Raw genomic sequence first — 18,198 nt, 5'->3', positions numbered from 1 at the left:
GCACACACAGACAAAGATTTTCCTGGGGATGCCCCACAAGCAACAACAGCTACAAGGACCAATAAAAACAACTTTTTTGACAACAAACAAAGTTGCATGAGTAGGTCAAGGTGCCCGAAAGTAGGCAACTGAAAAGTTTTCTCGACCATTGACTGCACAAACAATTTGGTCTGGCCATGGTTTAAACTTTGAACAAGAATACAACAACAACACATGGACAATATCAACAAACTGAAAAAAAAACTCCTCACTCCCAAAATTAACACTTTCTCCAGACTAGTGAAAAAGCTGTAACAACTTTTGACCCATTTCATGTATATGTATGTGTATAAAAACATTTTTGGCCTTAAATTTAATTTGAATGGGCGGCGAACTGAAAAGTTAGTAAAATGCTCTCGTAATTTGACCTTCAACCGAGTGAAGCCAACTAAGGACACAAACTCAGCCAGAGACAGCAAACAACCGAAAACTGGGGGAAAAGAGTAAATATTTAAACGTAATTTGGTTTGGAACAAAAGGAATTCTAGAGTCAGTAGCTTGGAGTTCACTCTGCAGGATGGTGTCTCTACAGCTATAGGTCGGTCATGTGTGTAGTCTTATTCACATCTAAAATCTACACCAGTTGCTTATTTTGTATGTCAAATGTAAATGAACTTCTAAATGCATAGATTATGCAATACTAGCAAACACTATCTTCCACTTTTAAGGCAATTCGATATTAGGAAATAAGTCTGATTATATATGAGATCAACCCAAAAAAGGAACGATGACGTCTGTAAACATAAACAATGTCTATAAAGTCCCAACATAACTTTCACCCATCGGATGGGTGGCCATATTTTGTGAAATTAAAACCATCTGGCCATCAAAATGAAAGATGACACAATTGAGCTTGGAGGGCGAAACGGCTTGTTGGACTCCAAAGTTGGAAAGGAGCCCAAAACATTGCCGACTTTTGCATTTCATTGACCCTTTAAATGGCTAAGAAACACACAGATGGCACCGCCAACACACTCCTCTGCATGTCAGTCAAAGTTCTTTCTCTCGGCAAAATGGAGAAAAATTTGATTTGGGGAGTTTATTCAATTTGCTGCATGTGGGCCCGCCTAAAGGGGGCACATCACACAGATACACACTCACACTCACACACACAATCAGACTCACTCGCACACTGGCATTTAAGTGCAGGCCGCTCAACTGATGTCTGACGGACAACCAGAGTTATGGCCAGTGGGTGGCTGGATTCAGTGGATGGGTGATTCAGGTGGTCCAGTGCTGGGGTAGAGCGTTCTGAACTTTGCCAATATAATACAATCAACGTTGGGCTTCGATTCGATGCGCATTCGATGCGTTTGCCGCTGTTGAGGCCGGCTACCAGTCCAGCTACCGATGCGTAGGCCCACCACCACCCAACCACACGTGCCACCTGCCCCCAATCCCAATCCTTATCCACATCCACATTCACATCCACATCCACATCCACATCCACACCCACACACATGTCCTGGCCGGCTCTCATGTGCAGAGGATGCCTTTGTACATAGGCTCGTTTCATTCACTCGCCCGAGAAGTGTGTTCGATTTTTACCCTCGTTCTCGCTCGCTCCCTATGTAGTTTATGTACTCCTGTGCACCGAGTTCCTTGTCCTGCACTCCGCCGCACGCAGGGGGGGATCCTGACCACACATGCGTTTGGCCTTTTGCCTGGCACACATAGCAACAGCAGCAGCAGCAACTACATCAGGTTGCTGCAGCAGCAGTGGCAACAGCAACAGAAATGTCGCGCTGTGTTTCAATCGTTTTATATGGCGCAACTGCCGATTGGATTGGCACAGTGGGCACTGTGCGTTAGACTTCTTACACTTCAGCGAATGGAGCAAAATTAATTTCAATTAATATTTATAAATTAATAGTATATTATTTTGCTTCAATTTGTAATTTGATGCTATATCATTTTTTTTAGATTTTTTAAAGCTCTATCCCAAACTATTTTAGAGATCAAAGCTGCTAAGTTACAAAACTTTTGAATACGAATGATATGATATGACCTAATTAACGATTCTAATGATATAAAAGAGATCCTTAAACATTGTGCTTTATACATTTCATACAGTTTTTATGCGTGAATACCCTGCAATTATACACACTGAAAACTCTGGGGAGTAATTCAGTTCGAGTGCTATTTTTGTTTTGACTGATTGCATAGTTTCCTGGCTCACTGTGCACAAAAGCAGCGCTCGAGAAGCGTCAGCCAATGCAGCGACCGGGAAAACAACAACGGCGGCGGCTGAAATACATGCGTGGGGCAGAGGCGCGAGTGCTGGAGGCGGGTGCGTCGGCTTTTCGGGGGGTGGTGGGCAATTTTTTGGGGGAGGTGGGAATGGGAGGGTGGCAGGGTGTTGCGAATGGATACGTGGACGGCGAAGCTGGTGAAAATGGCGGCAGCGACAGCGACGCAGCCTATTTCGGTGGCCAGAAATATAAAAAAGGGGCGTGAACGGGGGATGGGGGTCGTGGCAGCTGAGGGACAAAGTGCAATTCACCAGAGAGCGAGAGAGAGAGAGAGAGCAAATGGGTGGAAGTGGGCGGGCGGCCGGTGGAAGTATGGCACACACCGAAATGCAGTCGGAAAACGAGGACCTGCACACAACTGCACTGGGGACTATGTACGATCCGGATGTCGTGTATGTATTGCCATTGACCAGGACATTCCCCCTCTCGCTCTCCGAGCCCATCTCTTTCTGGCCTGCTCGCTTGTTTACCAATTTATTTTGCGCACAATACGAAACACGGAAAATGCATGAGGCCACCGGCTGTCTCCCAGCCCCATTCCCGCCCACACGACCACCGCCCATCGCCCAATGCCCACCATCAGGCCAAAAAAGCCCGATGCGTTGCAAACGAACGCAATGATAGCCACACAGCAGAGCAGGCCAAAGGCAGCAACAACAAGGAGCGGGGCGAAAAAATTTGCAGAAATTCCAGTTCGATTTTTGGCCATAATGCAAAAAAGCATGCCGCCCTGCTCCCTCCTCCGCCGACCAAGATGTACATACATATATGTATCTGCCATCTCGGTTGCTCCTGCATTCAGTGTTTGTTGTTAGTTTCCGGTTGCCACTTTGTGCGGGGATTTCTGCCTTTCCCCAGTTTCCTTTCCCGGCTTTTCCTTGCTTTTTTTCGACTTTCCTCGTTTTTTTTTATTTGTGTCCAGCTTTCTGTTTGCTTTTATATCCTTTGCAGGCCGCGACTTCCACTTTGATGGAACGAGCGCTGTGTTTTATTTTGTTCCTCCTTCATTGTTGCCCCTGACTTTTGGCAAAAAAAAAGAGGCGGAGGAGAAGGGGGTTTGGCGTGTAGTACCACGCTCGTAGTGAGTTTTTGTGCCCCATGTCCTTCGTAGTAGTTAGTACGCGTGGTCCAAAGTCAGTCATCAGCCCATACGCATTTCGCTGGTCCACGTAGAAAAAGTCGCTATTGAAATGCAAAGAAATGGAACGAACGACGTAGAAAGGAATGGCAACGAAAAATTGAAGGAAAATGGGGCACAAAGGATTCGAACGTCCTGGAAAAAAAATCTGAATGGGAGAAGGCAGCTTAGAATGCCAGAGAGACACATTTTTCGTCGGCAAATATTCCCTATTTTCGCCAACTTGATACTATGAAGCTTCTGCAGCTTGAGAAATAGTTGCAAAACCTAAACTTAGCCGATAGATATGAATATATCTAGAGCTAAGCGATATACTATATATGCTAGTCTAAGATAAATGTATGTTTCCTAGATGTATTTCCATCGAAGCAGCCCTGCTCATAAAATCTGGAAATTTTCTTTGAAACTCGTACCCCATATAGATCCCAAACATATTTAATATAAACACTAACATCCAATGTGGGCTCCTCTGCTCGCTTTCGTTATCCTTGGGCTAAACTATGCAGCATCCTCGTTCGTGAACTGGGATAATGTATTTTACGAGCAGCAGGCGACGTATCTGCGTCCTGGTGAGCCCCACATCCAGGAAGGACAGACGCTGCTTAACATGCTGTACGTGAACAACCAGGTCCAGGTCTACTGCCAGCCGCCAACAGCGTTCTCCATGTGGAATGTCTTCCAGAGCAACCGCCTGCGCCTGCAGATAGCCGCTGGCGAAGATTACACTCAGTATAAAGGAGCCACCGTGCGGGAAGTTCATCATGCGCATAGCCAGCTGGATGAGTGCCACGAAGGAAAGCCCTTGGGGCATTCCGCAGCAGACGAGCCACGGATCGTTCCGATGGCCACGTATGAGCACTCCTGTTACGGCATCTACACATCCAAACCGTTCGTCCTCACGCTTGAAGTGATCAGTTTCGACCTTGAGCGGGTAAGCCAGTTCACCTTTGGCATCGTTTTATGGTTAAGCTGTCCGCTCCTGGCGGATTCGCTGCTTTTCTTCTACTGCTCAGCTGCGGCCCTGGGCGCCCACCTGGCGGGTTTGTTGGCGGTCGCAGCCACCCTAATGGCATCTGATGGCGAGCGGTACCTGCGACTCGGAACGCTCAAGGTGAACTTCAAGCTGGTGCTAAACGAGCGGCCCACCGTGATAACCTTGGCGCTGGTCAGTGGCGCCTGGTTGCTGAAGTCCGCCTCCCAGCGCTGCAGCTTTTTGTGGCGGTGCACTCTGTTTCGCCGCCTGCATCACCGCTTGCTGAAGGGCACCTCCTACTTGCTGATTCTCACTGCATCCGATCACAGGGGCTTTGGGATGACCTGCCTTATGCTGTTGATGCCCTGGCCGGAACTTTTGACTGTAATACGCTGGCTCAAAACCCTATACGCTTGCTACAAAAGGGGCTCCGTTAAACCAATGGTCCAGGTGGAAATCGAGAATCAGGACGTCCCTTATCAAGACTCATATCTTCGGATCGTGCGATCCGAATACGATAATCGTTCATCCGAAAGCAGTGGTTTTAGCAGGAGTTTTAGCCAAAACAAACATAACATGGGCTTTTATCGCGAGCAGGAGGATCAGGATAATGCCTTAATCTATGAATCTAGACGACCTACCGAGCGGAACTGCTTCAACAGATGTCACCAGTGTACCCCGACTAGATCACCCCGTCCAGAACCCCATTTGACCTCCTTATATCGCAATCTTCACTATTCAAACGCGAAAAGCAGCTCCACATTTATGAGATAAAATAACCGACAACCTACACGAAATCGGGCCAGGACTCGATCCACTTCAATCGAATAGATTGCGAAAATTTTCCATTTGCCACGATAAGTTGCCTTATGAAAGAGGTTGTCGATGGGTGGGGAAATCTATAGGCAAACTCATAAACCCAAACCCATAGATGGCAATCATTAATCACCAAAGGACTGAGATAACAGATTCGATATGTTTTTATGCTTTATAAACAATTAAATCCATGTGTATATAAATATTCTTTAATCGTTTAATCACCCAATATAGGAATCAAGAATAATAGTGGTGAATAACGGCTGAACTCAAGTTAAAACCTCCTAAGCAGACGTCCATGGAGCTGCATCCGTGCCGCTTTTAACTTAATTGTCCTGATTAGCATGCGTCCGTGCCTGTTATCCTCGTTGAAATTTTTGTGCTTTTGACATTCGTTGGCGCATGGAGTTACAAAATAAGAGACTGGCCTCCATGCGCTGTGAGGCGAAGGGGTGTTCGGGTGTTGGGGTGTGGGGGGCACAAATGTGCCTATTACCTCCCATCCTGCCCAGCAGTTTACCAATAGGCACAGGAGCGGAGGAGCAGGCTGCTGATACTGATGCTGATGCAGCTGCAGCACTGGAACAACAACAAAGTTCGGTCAAACGTCAGAAATGTTCGTTCGCTTTGGCTATTGAACGCAGTCCAAAGCGCAATGAATCCACCCACTGCCCACTGTTCACTAGCCCACCACGCAGTGCCCACCCCATGCAGGGACCAAGGACCTACTCCTCGGCCCGGGCATCGGCAAATGCAAATGCAAATGGGTAAAAAGCGCTTTGACGACCATGTGGATGGAGGCGGTTGGGCTGTTGCTGGACGCAGTGATGAGTGGGCGGTGGGGTATGGTGGACAGTTGGCCGGGGCAGGCGCAAAACGCATTTCAAATCGAAAAGTGGTACTTCACTCATTTGGCGCGGGGAAACGGCGGCAGGTGACTAACCAGAGGATTCGTTTCTCCACATCGGAATGAATACAGGGTATCACGAAGAAGAGCAGGCATGGCAAATACTATACTTTGATAACCTTTCAATGGTTTATGTTTTATTATTTTATTATTATGGATAATATCTAAAACCTAGTTTAATGATATTCGATAAACAGTATTCATGAAATATAGTTCAAGATAACAGTTTAAAATACACTTCTTTTGACTTGTGCATGTTTAACTGAAATAGAAGGGTATCAGCTAGTGGCAATCCCAATGGTTCCATCACATTGGATGTTTCTCTTTTCAGTTGGTATGCTTGGCTGTAGGAAAAATTGACTAAATGCGCCGTTTTGTGTGCATTACGTTCGAAGGCGACCTGTACGGGCGGACCCCGTCTGTCGATATCGAAGCACGACCAACCATTTCTAATTGCCATATTTCCCATAACTCTCCAAGCTTGCCAGTTTTCTATATCAGCTGTATAATTTTCGAAACTTTCCGGTTTTGGTGGTTGATTTGGACTAGGAAGAGTGCAGCCAGGGGTGAAGTGGGGGTTGTGTTGGGTTTTTGGGTGGGTTGAGACTGACTTGGGTTGGGTGGTGAGGCGCGAATCGACTCGGGATGGTCGCTAAAAAGTGCATTTTGAGCTGTGGTGTCCCGTTTCGGGATTATGGGGGTTGTGCGTGATGGCGTCAAAAGGTCAGTGGCAGGGTGGAATATCATTGAATTGGAAACTAGAAATGAATTTTTTTTCGAAACCAACATAGATTTACGTAGATTGATGGCAAATAAATAATACTAGCACATGGATTTAGTGTTCAAGATATTAAAGTGTATAAAATTAATTTCGTGTAAAACTTAAAATTATACCAAACTGGCAATCGAGGATAATGCGCTTAAGATGCTGATATACCACAAAATCTGACGTTAAATAATCGTTTCGATTATCATAAGCAGTATTTTTAGGGTTTAAAGAAAGGATATACATTTTTGATGGATAGTATTCCATTTTATAAAAAGCGGTTTTGATTATTATTTAGTATAAATAAAGACCGTACTGTAAAAAACTGTAGCTGAATCTAGTGTATTTAGAATAATACAACAAATTATAACTAGCAAATAACTAGCAAACTTAACACCTGTATCTTAGTAGTGATAGATGGATATAATATTTTCATTATGTTATGTTCAGGAATATTATTGAACAACCATTTAAGCTTCTTTGATATAGTCGTGCTTTAAAATTAAATATATTACACACCTGCACCATTTTGATGTCCTTTTGCGGGTGTCCCGTTAGTGAGTCCTCCTAATCCAACGGATATTTCCGTGCCGGTTGTTCGGCGAGCGGTAAATTTAGCAGTGGGAGCTGTTAGAGCGAGACGCCAGCAAAACAAACGAAACCAGCTACAACAACTGAACTTAAGACGCGAGAGAGTGGCGCACGTGGTGGAATCACTTTTGTTTTAGTTGCGCTTTTATTGCACCGCCTGTCGAATTCATTGAATTTGGGGGGGAATACGCACGCACACACGCACTCACGACTGCATTGGCGAATAGTGTGGGCGAAGTGCAACGAAAGAGCGGGAGAAGCGAAACGAAAGACACGCGGTTTCAATTTGCTAACAGTGCCTATCGCGATAGGAGTGCTTGTGTCTTGGTTTTACAATTAATTGTATTGCACTACGCGAGCTTCAGTTGACTGCACCGTTTCGAACCGCATCTGGCTCACTACTTGCTTGCTTTGCGTGCGCCAAACGAACCGAACGCGAACTCAGTCAGTTTATTCCTATTTCCACGACGCGTTCTAGAGTCAGCTGCGATGGCCAGAGGTGGCAGCGGGCCGATGACAAGCCGATACTATCGATGTATTTATCTATCTATCCATCATCGTTGCCCGGCTGCGGATATCGATTAGTTGCATGGGCCGCTCCGGTTTTTCAAACATTATTTCCATATTTTTGTAAAAAAAGTTAAATGAGAAGAAAATAATAATAATAATAATAATAATGTATAATAAATGTGCGTCAAATTAGCGACGATAGCGGAACGGTGGAAATTGGAACTCGGGGACTTTTTTTTTGCGAATTGTGTCCCGCTGATCTAAACTACCGTGTCCCTATAGGCTAATAGGCTAAGCCTAATTATATAATGATCCTGAAAAATGCTTTAAAAATTATCCACCGATTTCCAGAAATCCGCCTCACAGCGAAGGAGTTTAAATTTATTTAATAATGCCGCCTTCTCTAGCACCACAGCCAATCCATGTCATAAACCACATTATTAACAATCAAATTTCGACTTTAAAGATTTATTAATCGGTTCAACCAAAGACACTAAAGATACTTCTAGTGTACTTCTACTTCAACGCGCACGTTACAAACCCATGCTCCCACAAAATAAATATATACCGAAAAATACTGCCAGTATATTTACATCTTAAATTCATGGAGCATGCAGCTCGGACCCAAACCGTGGTGAAAAACTTGGATGTAATCATATCAATTTCAAAAATATTCAAATCCGTTTCAATTTTATACAGAATAATATATCTGATTACTTTTACATATATATTTAGACATTTGCTTATATCTGCAGAGCCATCTCATCATACAATCACCTTATATTACAAACTTATTAGGGAACAGCAAGAGCTAAGCTTCTGATCCAATCCAATTAAACATTTTCCAAGCCAATTAAACATTTTCGCAGCTATTTATTTAAAGAATTCCCGTTTGAGAGCGTTCTAGCAGATGATTTAGCGACACCGGCTTCCAGTTGCTGAAGCTGCCATCGCTGACCATGCAGACGTGACGATCGATGTAGCAAAACAGCTTTCCCACACGATAAATCTGTAAATGCAATAAATCTATTAGTATATAACGCTCTGTGGTCGAAAATGGATTAACAGTCACCTGTTTGCCCATCTCCCGTCGCCCTGGCAGAGGAGCGAAGATGATTCCCAAGTCGGCGCATTGCTGCGATACCAACTCTTTGAACTCCAGCTGAGCGGGCGGATGAATCAGGTCCATCATTATGACTGGAGCCGGAGGAACTGGAGGCGGGGGCGTGGGCGTCACCGTGGGCTGCAGCAGGGTATCGCTGGCTCTGTGCATAATTTCCAGTGCTCGCCGCAGATGCTCTTTAACGCTGGGCTCGCGCAGAAGCGGTTCGCTCAACATGCTCTTCCAGCCGGTGTACCATCGCGAGATCTCCGCGTAGTCCGGCGACTGATTCAGCCAGACGACGAGCACTTGCATCCAGCGCGGGAAGAAGTGTCTGTCCAGTAGTTGGGCCATGTACATGGGATCGATGAGCTCGTGCCACTCCCATACCTGCTGCCACAGCTCCAGGTCCTGGTGCATTGGATTGATGATGAGCTCGCCTAGAGTCGCCTGCAGTTTGGGCACTATGTACCGCTGCAGGAACTCTTGCATCTCTTCCTCGGGGAAGGCCTTCTGCCAGGGCGTAAGCATGGCTCTGGCTGATCGGTCATGCGGTGACCAGGCGCGCAATGCTATACCCAATTTGCTGCGGATCTGAGGATAGACGGCCTCCTCCAGCTTGCTGCCCAAGATGGCATGCCACGGCAGCACCCAACTGTCGATCGGAACGGTGTCGGTGAGCGGATCCCACTCCTGGACACCAGCCACCAGTCGTGGCAGAACCAGTTGCTCGAGAACCGAATCCAAGACCCAGCTAGGTAGCAGGGGTGCCCAGGCATCTAGGAGTGAAGCCATTGGCGGATGCTCCTTCGGCTGCCATGCGGCAGCGCTGGACCGAAACGAAGGCATCACGCCGGCCCAGATGAGCGAGGAGTACGGATCGAAGACGTTGCGGGGCTGCTGCTCTGCTGCATCTCCTTGCTGGAGCATGCCGCGCCATTTCTTGATGAGTGGCAGCGGTTCCGTTGGGTTTTCCAGTGGCTGCCACTGAACTAGTTCTCGCTTCAGGAGCGGCGCTATTACACCGGCTGCCAGATCTGCAAGTCCGAACTCATGGAATTCGGCAGCGTAGTCCACGAGCAGCTCCCGAAAGAGTCGTTCAGCCTGAGGTAAACTCAAGTCTGGATTATCGATTAACCGCTCCACGCGCTCCAACGATTCCTCCAGCGTGCGTATGTGGTTTCGTTCTAGCTGGACTATCTCCTCCAGTTTCCGGTGCTCGCTTTCCAGCGCTGCCTGCTGGCTGGAACACTCGCGTTCCTGGTTGTCGATGGCGATGATCTGCTGCTCGCACTGGCTAACCAAGAGCTGGAGGTTGTGCGTCAGCTCGGGCATGGCAAAAACGCAGGCGGGAGCGGATCCCTTTTCCGTCGCCTCCGTGTCGTAGAGCGTCTCCTCTGGCGTAATTTTTGCCTGTCCCAAGGCATGATAGCCACTCAGCACTCGTTTCTCTGGGCCTGTCATATCGATCACCCGCACATTGCCCAGTTTCTTGCTTAGCTTCTCCGACAGTAGGTGGCCGGACGTGTGACCCTTGGCAATCACCTCCTCCACGGACTTGTAGTAGTAGCGCTTACCCTGCCGCTCCATTGGTTCGGCGCCACCGGCTGAGCCCTTTCGCCACTTGTTCAGCTGGTCTTTGAACTCTTTCGCCTCGCGCACGTCCTCATCCACTTTGATGCTCTTGTTCGTCTTTCCTCCGATGCTTGCCGCAGTTTCGGGTCCATAGGCGCCGATAGCACCTCTGCCCTTGCGGACATGGGCTTGCACAGGATGCGAAATGCCCTGCAGATCTTTGCCCAAACCCTTGCCAGGCTCATAGCCCATTTGAAGGAGTAGCTTAGCTCCAATGCCGCGTGTATGCTGCTCCCAGGCGCCCACGTTGCGCTCGCTGGCGATGTGGGAGCGATGCTGAAATGTGGTGCTTGGCTGTTTCCGGCTCAGCGTTGGCCTCTCCTCTTCTGATGAGCTGTTGGAGCTGCCCGGATCGTTCTGGCCGAAGGCTGGCCGTCCGCTGGCGGCGGAATCGTCGCTCTCCTCGCCCTGGTCAGCCTCTGCTCCCTCTTTTTGCGATCCTTTCTCATCATCGGCTTGGAGCGCCTTCTTCTTCTTTTTGCCCGCCTGCTGAATGCCGCCGGCCACAAAATTGACGGGCATGGTGTAGTCTTTGGGTTTACGGGCGGCGCGCCCCCTTCTCTTAGTTCCGCCCTCGCCACCACTCTCCTCCTCGCTGTCATCCGCCCAAATACCTACAGAAAGTTCGTTTACAAACAAATTCCGGCATGTATTTCAATACATACCGTAGATCTGTTGGTGCCTGCTCTGGCGGCCTCGGGGCCGATTGATGTTGAACTCATTGTCCAGATCGTAGTCCGTTATCTCGAAACGCTCGTAATCGTTGTCCGACATCCTGGCTAGACGTGTATATATTACTTACAGCAGAAACTGAAACTTTTGTGAATGTAAACAAACGCACCATTGACAATAGGGATGGCCCTAAATTAGCAATTTTATCGATAAGAAAATCGATACAAAAGTACTAAATACTAACTTTAGTACACTATTAGTATCGCTTATCGGCGCCAAAATAAATTTAAATTTTTTGACAATTGAAAACCACAACTAATTGACTCAATTACCGAACTATTATTAGTTTAGTAAGTTCATTCCTAACAGAATGAGCTCCCTTTTAATTAGCATAAGTACGCAGTATGAAATACTTGAGAATCCGATTTCAAAAGAAAACTATTTTTAGAAAATTTTTTTAAAGGTATTTGATTATAGTGATAAGATATTAAAATCGATAAAGTAAGAAATACATGTTTATGCCGCCTAATCGTCTGTTGACCATATATGTATTTGGCTAACACTCGATTAGCGCTATCAATTGGTTACGTCTACTGAATTGTTATGATAAGGATAGGAAAATACGACAATATTGATAACTAGACGGATAAGAAAATCACTTGAACTATGATAGCTTCGCGGGAACTTCAGTAATTTTAGTCTGTTTCCATTATTCATCGCCGAATGTTGTCTGTCTCGTTCGTGAAATAACTTTTAATCTTAACAGAAAAAAATCCCTCAAACAATTTGCGTCGTTTCGTACGTCATAAAATGGGTTAATCTTTAATGTGCAAACTCTTGTCGATGGAAATGAAAGTGTCAGCCGGTAAAGTGAAAAGTTGTTCTCTGTGTATGGTACCATAAATGTCACCGTTTTTATCAGAGTACGTAAATCATGTTTAGTTTTACTGGGTAAAAGGAGGTAGTCATCTTCATTGTTGGGCAGCCCCATTATCAGAACATTATAAAACATCGATGAACCCCCTTGCATGCTACCACATTACATGGAATCTTATCGGATGAGTACAGCACTAATTTCAGTTCATACAATAGGCCCAGTAAATTAGACATAACTACAGACAAAAAGCTCAGTCGCTGCCATAAACTCTTCTTTCGATTTCCATATCCATTTTCAACGGAATTATATCAATATTTCTGTTTCCGTTCACAGGTCAATAAGTTCTTTGTGTTCTGTTAGTTAAGGAGTTCCTGTGAATCAATGTTCTCGAAATCAGCATGGCGACCATAAGTTTTTGCAATAGGAAATATGTCCGTCTGTGGCCAGTGCTCATACTGTTCAATGTGGCACTCCTGCTGGTTTGGAGGAACCTGCAGCAGGCCCAGAAACTGGCCGCATCTTCTAATACTGGTGGGCAAAAGTCGGTAGGACTTTTGCTGTCCAACGAGTCGAATCCCTCACGTTTTTCTGCAAACTTCCATCTCGCCAATGATCAGCATCCGAAAATAATCCGGCGAGAGGACTCCGCTCGCACCAAGGAATTGCGATCATTGCTCAAGTGCCGCGACCGATCGCTCCGTTTCGAGAGGCTTCAGCACGGAGAGTTCTGGCTGCTTCAGAATCTTGTCATGGGACGAAAGAGTCGGGAAGTCGGCTGTGCCGAGTCCGTGACGTATACCACCAACGGGGACTTTACGTTCTTCGATAATCTGGAAATGGTGGTATCACGGTGAGTGCTCTTTTATCTAATAAACACTTAATAGCAATCTATAAAGATTTCTTTGCTAACTTAATTTACTTATTTTCCAGTTGGCGTGCTCCAGTTAGTTTTGCCATCCACACTCCAGGTTATGATCTTAACACCACACTGGATGCCATTCGGTATGTGCGAAACTGTTTGCCGGAGAGCGATAGCATCAAGGACTGGGTCTCCTTTCACGTGTACTTCCCAAATCAGCACATGCCGGAATACGTGCCATATGACGAGGCCGAGGTACTAATGTATCCGCACATGTGCACCCTGGCCAATGGATCGTTGGTATCGCCGCTCTACACGCAAATCCCAACCACGGATAGCTACAAGTCAAGGGCCAACCTCACGTACCCCATCAATGTGGGCAGGAATATAGCCAGGCTGGCGACCAACACCCACTTCATCTTTGCCTGCGACATCGAGCTGTATCCCAGTGTGGGCTTCGTCGACCAATTCCTGGACATGGTGGCCAGAAACCACAGTGTCCTTGCACTGGATCCGCGGCAACGCAGAAGGGTGTATCCTCTACCCGTTTTCGAGATCGAAACGGGCGCCAAAGTGCCGGTAGACAAGGACGAATTGTTGGCCCTCTATCGAAAGCAGCAGGCGCAGGTGTTTCACCTGAAGCTTTGCCCCACATGCCACACTATTCCTGGCCAAGAAGAGTGGCTCAATCGAACCTCTCGAGCCGATGACCATCTGCACGTGTTTAGCAAGGCGCTGCGAAAATGGAAGTTCCGAGCCTGGGAGCCCTTCTATGTAAGCGATAACACGGAGCCACTGTTCGACGAACGCGTCACGTGGGAGGGTCAGTCGAACAAGCGCATACAGGTGAGTTACTACTGTAGTCAAGTTTCCGTTTCACAGTGCAACCTTTTATTGCAGAACTATGCTATGTGCCTTTTGGACTACGAATACCATGTCTTGAGTCCCGCATTTCTAGTGCACAGTCCTGGGATCAAGCAATCCAGCAAAGCTGACTCCACTCGTCTTCAATACGCGAAGGAAATGACTAAATTTATTAAGAATAAAATCGAGCCCGAATATCGTGTGCTCTTCGGAAAGAACTCAGCCTGCAAGACGTGACATTACTTTGATAATATAACAAATAATGTAATTAATGAATTTATGCCCCATCTAAGTTATGCCTTTATAGGAAAAAGAGTCTATTCTTTTTACTACTTAAACCGAGTAGTATGTATATTTTGAACTTAATGCTCACTGCTTGCTATTCATCAATGTGAAAATATATTATATTTTATACAATTAGATAATAAGACCTAATGGATACAATTCCCTATACCTTGGGAAACTGATTGCTCCGCTGTTTCATGTAGTACAATATATAGAACATAAATTTTAAATTAAATTTTTAAATGCATTTTAAATTCTTCAGCAAAATGGCTTTCACATAATTGTTTAGATTGCAACTCTTTCCTTGTGTAGATAGTCTTCTTTGATGGCATTGCGTAGTAAAACTTTTGACAAAAGCTCCTGCCGCTGAAAAAATTCAGAGGACTCTTCATAATTTATATTTTGTGGAACGTTGTCATCAGTTTTTTCATCCTGCCACCACTTCGATTGTGGCAAATCCCACAATTTTTGCCCGGCTTTTGGCATTACGTAAATAATTATTGGCTGTTGTGAGATCGGATTAATAGATGCCATTTGCTTGGATTGCACTCCGTTTGTTACGGGATTCAAAGGATCTGGACCGTAAAGTCGTATATAACGTTGACTCCGCACTAGGAACATTATTTGCACGAAGGCAATCAACGCCAATGTGTCGTAGGCCACAAGCACTGAAAAAAAAAACTGTTATCTTACACAAATGAGGCTAATCGAATTTAGTTGCTTACTTGCGTAAAATGAAAGGGCAAGGGTCATCAGAATTAAGGTGGCCAATGGCACAATGTGTCTGGCAATCCGTAGCGTTATAATGACGAGTACAACTACTTGTACTGTGTAAATGAACTCGAAGATAGCCAATGGTACAACGTGATATTTCTTAAGCTGCATTGAAAATAATACATACTTGTTAAAATACTATATATAAAGAATTAAAAGCAGACCTTATATGCTCCATAAGCCGCCAAAACACAAGTTGCAATGTAGCAAAAACTGTAGAGTTGCATAAACACCATGAGCTCCTTGGAATCTGTAAGGCATAAAAGGATATAATTCACAGATTTGTTTGTTATTTTAAGGTGATTAGAGTTTCTATAGTCTTGAACCAGAATATTTGTACATATTAAAGATGCTTACAATGTTCCGCCCAGGTGACAGACTCCTTAACAATCCTGCTGGTTTTGTAATAGGTTTCCAGAATGTTGATGAAGAAATACAGGAAAGTTGTTCCGTTGGCGAATATCAGCCACATGAAGATGGTGTTTTTTATCTGAAAATGAGAGCTGCTCGTATTGGCTACCATCTGATATAGGACTAAACTCACGATGGCTGCGATGCAAGTGACCAGGACACCCAGTCGTACCGAAGCACAAAAGAAATAGCTCTCCATGAGCACCATGTTGTTGTCCCAGGACCAACTGGGCCATCTGTGTTCCAATTGGGGACGACATTCTGTGGCTTTCCATTTGAGTTCTGGCCAGCGAATGATATATGCCGGCCATTCGAACCGAAATGTGACGCTTTGAATATGAACTCGCATTACCGCAAGTATTCAGATTGGCATCTTGTACATGGTTTTGTCATTTGCTGGGCGGCAATTAGTGCGCATTTGTGGTTCTTATGTGGCTGACCCACCGTATTCCCCGTGGCCTGGAGTACTCAGTTGTGATTTACTGACCGCCATTACCGGTAATATACCACATTCAATATGTTATTAATGGAATCCTATATGTGCTATTGCTCGGTGCGTCTGGGCGTCATAATCGTATCTGTTCTGGCTATCGTAAGTTGCAATGAATCATCCTTTTTGTACTTTAAAACTTGACCTTTTCTGCTTTCAGATCCGTGAATTTGCGCATAGTATTACGCTTTTTGCGTTGGGTGTCAAAGTTTTCGAGCCTTTAATCGATTTGTTTGAGCACGACGCGGAGTATAAGGACAGAAAGTGGGTTCGAAAGTCCATCAGTTGGAGTCAGAACGGTGGGTATTATACAGTGAAATATTTACTGGCCTTTTAGATGATATATTTTGACAAAATATTTTGAATTACTAGATCCCGAGATCTTATGCGCATTTGTCCACGTAATATCCTTTATGCATTCGGCTGCAGCCTTCTTAAGTATTTATGGTGCCATTAAGGTAAGTTAGGTTCCTTTTAATAGATTTGATTTATAGCAAAAGGGTTTTTGTTTCAACCAGTTACGGAAATGGTTTCTACTACCCTTGGCATTTTGTGAGTTTGTCTACTTTATACACATTACGTTCCTTCATATTGTTCTGATGATCATGCTAAAGAAGCAGATTAACTTGGGCCTTCTTATCATTCTCACTCTATTGGGCTGTTTCTATATATGTAAGTATTCATTTTTAGTTGCTCTAGTGACTCCACCCCGACTTCTCTCAGTGTTTGTGGGCTACAATGCCTGCACCTGCGTGGCCATGTTCCAGATCATCGGGCTGGTGAAGAGTGCCCGTTACTGCGAGCTCTACGGAGACGATCCCTTCCATCCGCTGGCCATGAGAAGCAATCGATCGAAGGATTCCGAGAAGCCGCTCCACGTCCTGCGAATGCACGACATGCACGACACAAACATCGACGAGGAGAAGCGACTGAGCAAGCTGGGCCTGTGGCCACGTCGTCAGCCGCCGGTGGTGTCCGTCCTGCCGGTGCAGGCAGCTTATCCGCAGCCACCGCTGAAGTGGTGGCAGCTGCAGGCACTGAGCACCGGTGATGACCACCAGCCGGATCCGTCCGTCTACCGCAACTGGCACACCAACGAGCTACTCAACGGTGTGGGCGGCGATGTTCAGCGCAAGAGTGAGCTGAATCGACGCTACGCGGAGAACCAGTTGCATCGATGGTACTGATCACTGATCACAGGAATGGTTAAGTGTTAGTTAATCTATAAAAACTAACGAATTGTAACTCTTTTTAGCTGTCTTATCAAACTTGAAAACTTTCAAATTTATTTAGTAACTTAGTAAGACATAAGATCCGATCACAAACGTTAAACAATTTTGTAACTTCTGTGAACATTTTTTTTACCACAATTTTGAAACTTGTATTCCCAAAGCAAACAGCGTGAATATAAAAAGCCCTATCTGCTTATTCGATAAGTCTTCGATTCCCCTGCTCAACACTTTACCGAGCTATGCAATTCAGCAAGCTCCATCCCAACAATATCCTTGACTACCCAGCAAGATGAAAGTTTCCATCTCCCTGGATTTTGTTGCCTGGGCTTTTGGCGGGCACTTTGCATAAACGACACTACAGATTATGCAACTCTGTCTGGGAGACACTTTGCATATCCTCGACCAGGAAGCGGGATGCTTCAATGGCCGGTTCGACTTACAAATGCTTTTCCCATTTTACATTCCCAACCAAGTGCACAGCGACCGGAAAAAAAAGGGGAGGATGCAGAAGCCCGAAAGAGCAGGCAAGCTGCAGACAGGGATGAAGATATTCGGTGGACCATTCTATTGTGTTGGCCAAACGACAAAAATCAAAATACTTAACAATTGGTGACGCTGGCAATGGAGCATGAGTCGCAGTGGATAATGCTAGGAATGCCCGGCTGGCATCCAATGATATTCTCAATTTCTCCTCTATTTTCTCAACGTTTCTCTGCTGAGCATCTGCCAACAAAAATCCGGGCCACATGGACATGACTGGTGCCCAGGAGATTTCAGCGATATGTGTTGACACTTTTGTTGACTGCTGCCATTGAAGCCTGTGGGAATGCAGCTTCTGTTCTCACAACTTTTCTATAATTTAATTAAAAGTTTTTGGGAAAATATTGCATTCTGCTGAAAAATACTGAAAACTGGGCAATTCCAAATATTAGCTGATATAAGCTAATAGTGCCTGAAATTCGATGCTTCAACTCATGATATTGTTGCAAACATTAGTATTATTTT

The 18,198-nt window shown here is 45.5% G+C and overlaps 6 protein-coding genes and 1 non-coding gene across 14 annotated transcripts in view; 3 read left to right on the top strand and 4 right to left on the bottom strand.

Moving 5' to 3' along the window:
- The window catches only part of CG11030 (uncharacterized protein), a 37,765-nt gene extending 29,782 nt beyond the window's left edge, over window positions 1–7,983 (bottom strand). For both annotated transcript variants that reach the window (NM_001273174.1, NM_135112.3), the window contains exon 1: window positions 7,411–7,983. In NM_001273174.1, the coding sequence (NP_001260103.1) occupies window positions 7,411–7,419 (9 nt within the window). In that variant the 5' untranslated portion in view covers window positions 7,420–7,983. The remainder of the gene's footprint in view (window positions 1–7,410) is intronic.
- CG14006 (uncharacterized protein) lies at window positions 3,828–6,224 on the top strand. Of its 2 annotated transcripts, none has more exons than NM_001273175.1 (1): window positions 3,828–6,224. In NM_001273175.1, exon 1 carries the CDS (start codon window positions 3,887–3,889, stop codon window positions 5,174–5,176), a length of 1,290 nt encoding a protein of 429 aa, NP_001260104.1. In that variant the 5' UTR covers window positions 3,828–3,886; the 3' UTR covers window positions 5,177–6,224. The 2 variants fall into 2 exon arrangements, with proteins under 2 accessions (NP_001260104.1, NP_608953.1); NM_135109.2 differs by having other exon boundaries at window positions 3,828–5,418.
- Window positions 7,984–8,694: 711 nt separating the features above from the next.
- sip1 (septin interacting protein 1) lies at window positions 8,695–11,588 on the bottom strand. Of its 2 annotated transcripts, none has more exons than NM_001298707.1 (3): window positions 11,395–11,588; window positions 9,065–11,343; window positions 8,695–9,001 (listed from the first exon to the last, which is right to left on the bottom strand). In NM_001298707.1, exons 1-3 carry the CDS (start codon window positions 11,501–11,503, stop codon window positions 8,870–8,872), a joined length of 2,520 nt encoding a protein of 839 aa, NP_001285636.1. In that variant the 5' UTR covers window positions 11,504–11,588; the 3' UTR covers window positions 8,695–8,869. The 2 variants fall into 2 exon arrangements, with proteins under 2 accessions (NP_001285636.1, NP_524725.2); NM_079986.4 differs by having other exon boundaries at window positions 8,848–9,001.
- Window positions 11,589–11,739: 151 nt separating this feature from the next.
- On the top strand, window positions 11,740–14,518 carry CG11149 (uncharacterized protein). Of its 5 annotated transcripts, none has more exons than NM_001169419.2 (4): window positions 11,740–11,864; window positions 12,612–13,128; window positions 13,209–13,983; window positions 14,038–14,518. In NM_001169419.2, the coding sequence occupies exons 2-4, from the start codon at window positions 12,677–12,679 to the stop codon at window positions 14,236–14,238; spliced, it is 1,428 nt and encodes a 475-aa protein (NP_001162890.1). In that variant the 5' UTR covers window positions 11,740–11,864; window positions 12,612–12,676; the 3' UTR covers window positions 14,239–14,518. The 5 variants fall into 5 exon arrangements, with proteins under 5 accessions (NP_001162890.1, NP_608952.2, NP_001162889.1 ...); NM_001169418.1 differs by lacking the exon at window positions 11,740–11,864 and adding an exon at window positions 12,099–12,266; NM_001273173.1 differs by lacking the exon at window positions 11,740–11,864 and adding an exon at window positions 12,099–12,324.
- Window positions 14,519–14,571: 53 nt separating this feature from the next.
- CG34011 (uncharacterized protein) lies at window positions 14,572–15,938 on the bottom strand (the record flags this gene model as incomplete). The annotated part of the gene is made up of 5 exons (NM_001038789.3): window positions 15,605–15,938; window positions 15,418–15,550; window positions 15,225–15,310; window positions 15,012–15,165; window positions 14,572–14,954 (listed from the first exon to the last, which is right to left on the bottom strand). The coding sequence occupies exons 1-5, from the start codon at window positions 15,677–15,679 to the stop codon at window positions 14,572–14,574; spliced, it is 831 nt and encodes a 276-aa protein (NP_001033878.3). The 5' UTR covers window positions 15,680–15,938.
- A 20-nt stretch (window positions 15,939–15,958) lies between these two features.
- On the top strand, window positions 15,959–17,290 carry CG14007 (uncharacterized protein). Its single transcript, NM_001103620.3, has 5 exons — window positions 15,959–16,063; window positions 16,122–16,260; window positions 16,334–16,419; window positions 16,480–16,633; window positions 16,685–17,290. Exons 1-5 carry the CDS (start codon window positions 15,989–15,991, stop codon window positions 17,146–17,148), a joined length of 918 nt encoding a protein of 305 aa, NP_001097090.2. The 5' UTR covers window positions 15,959–15,988; the 3' UTR covers window positions 17,149–17,290.
- Window positions 16,213–16,961, bottom strand: asRNA:CR44818 (antisense RNA:CR44818). The gene has a single exon (NR_124100.1).
- Window positions 17,291–18,198: the final 908 nt, after the last annotated feature.

This window comes from Drosophila melanogaster, chromosome 2L (assembly GCF_000001215.4).
Source record: "Drosophila melanogaster chromosome 2L".
Classification (NCBI taxonomy): domain Eukaryota; kingdom Metazoa; phylum Arthropoda; class Insecta; order Diptera; family Drosophilidae; genus Drosophila; species Drosophila melanogaster.
This window is presented reverse-complemented; position numbering and strand designations above follow the sequence as displayed.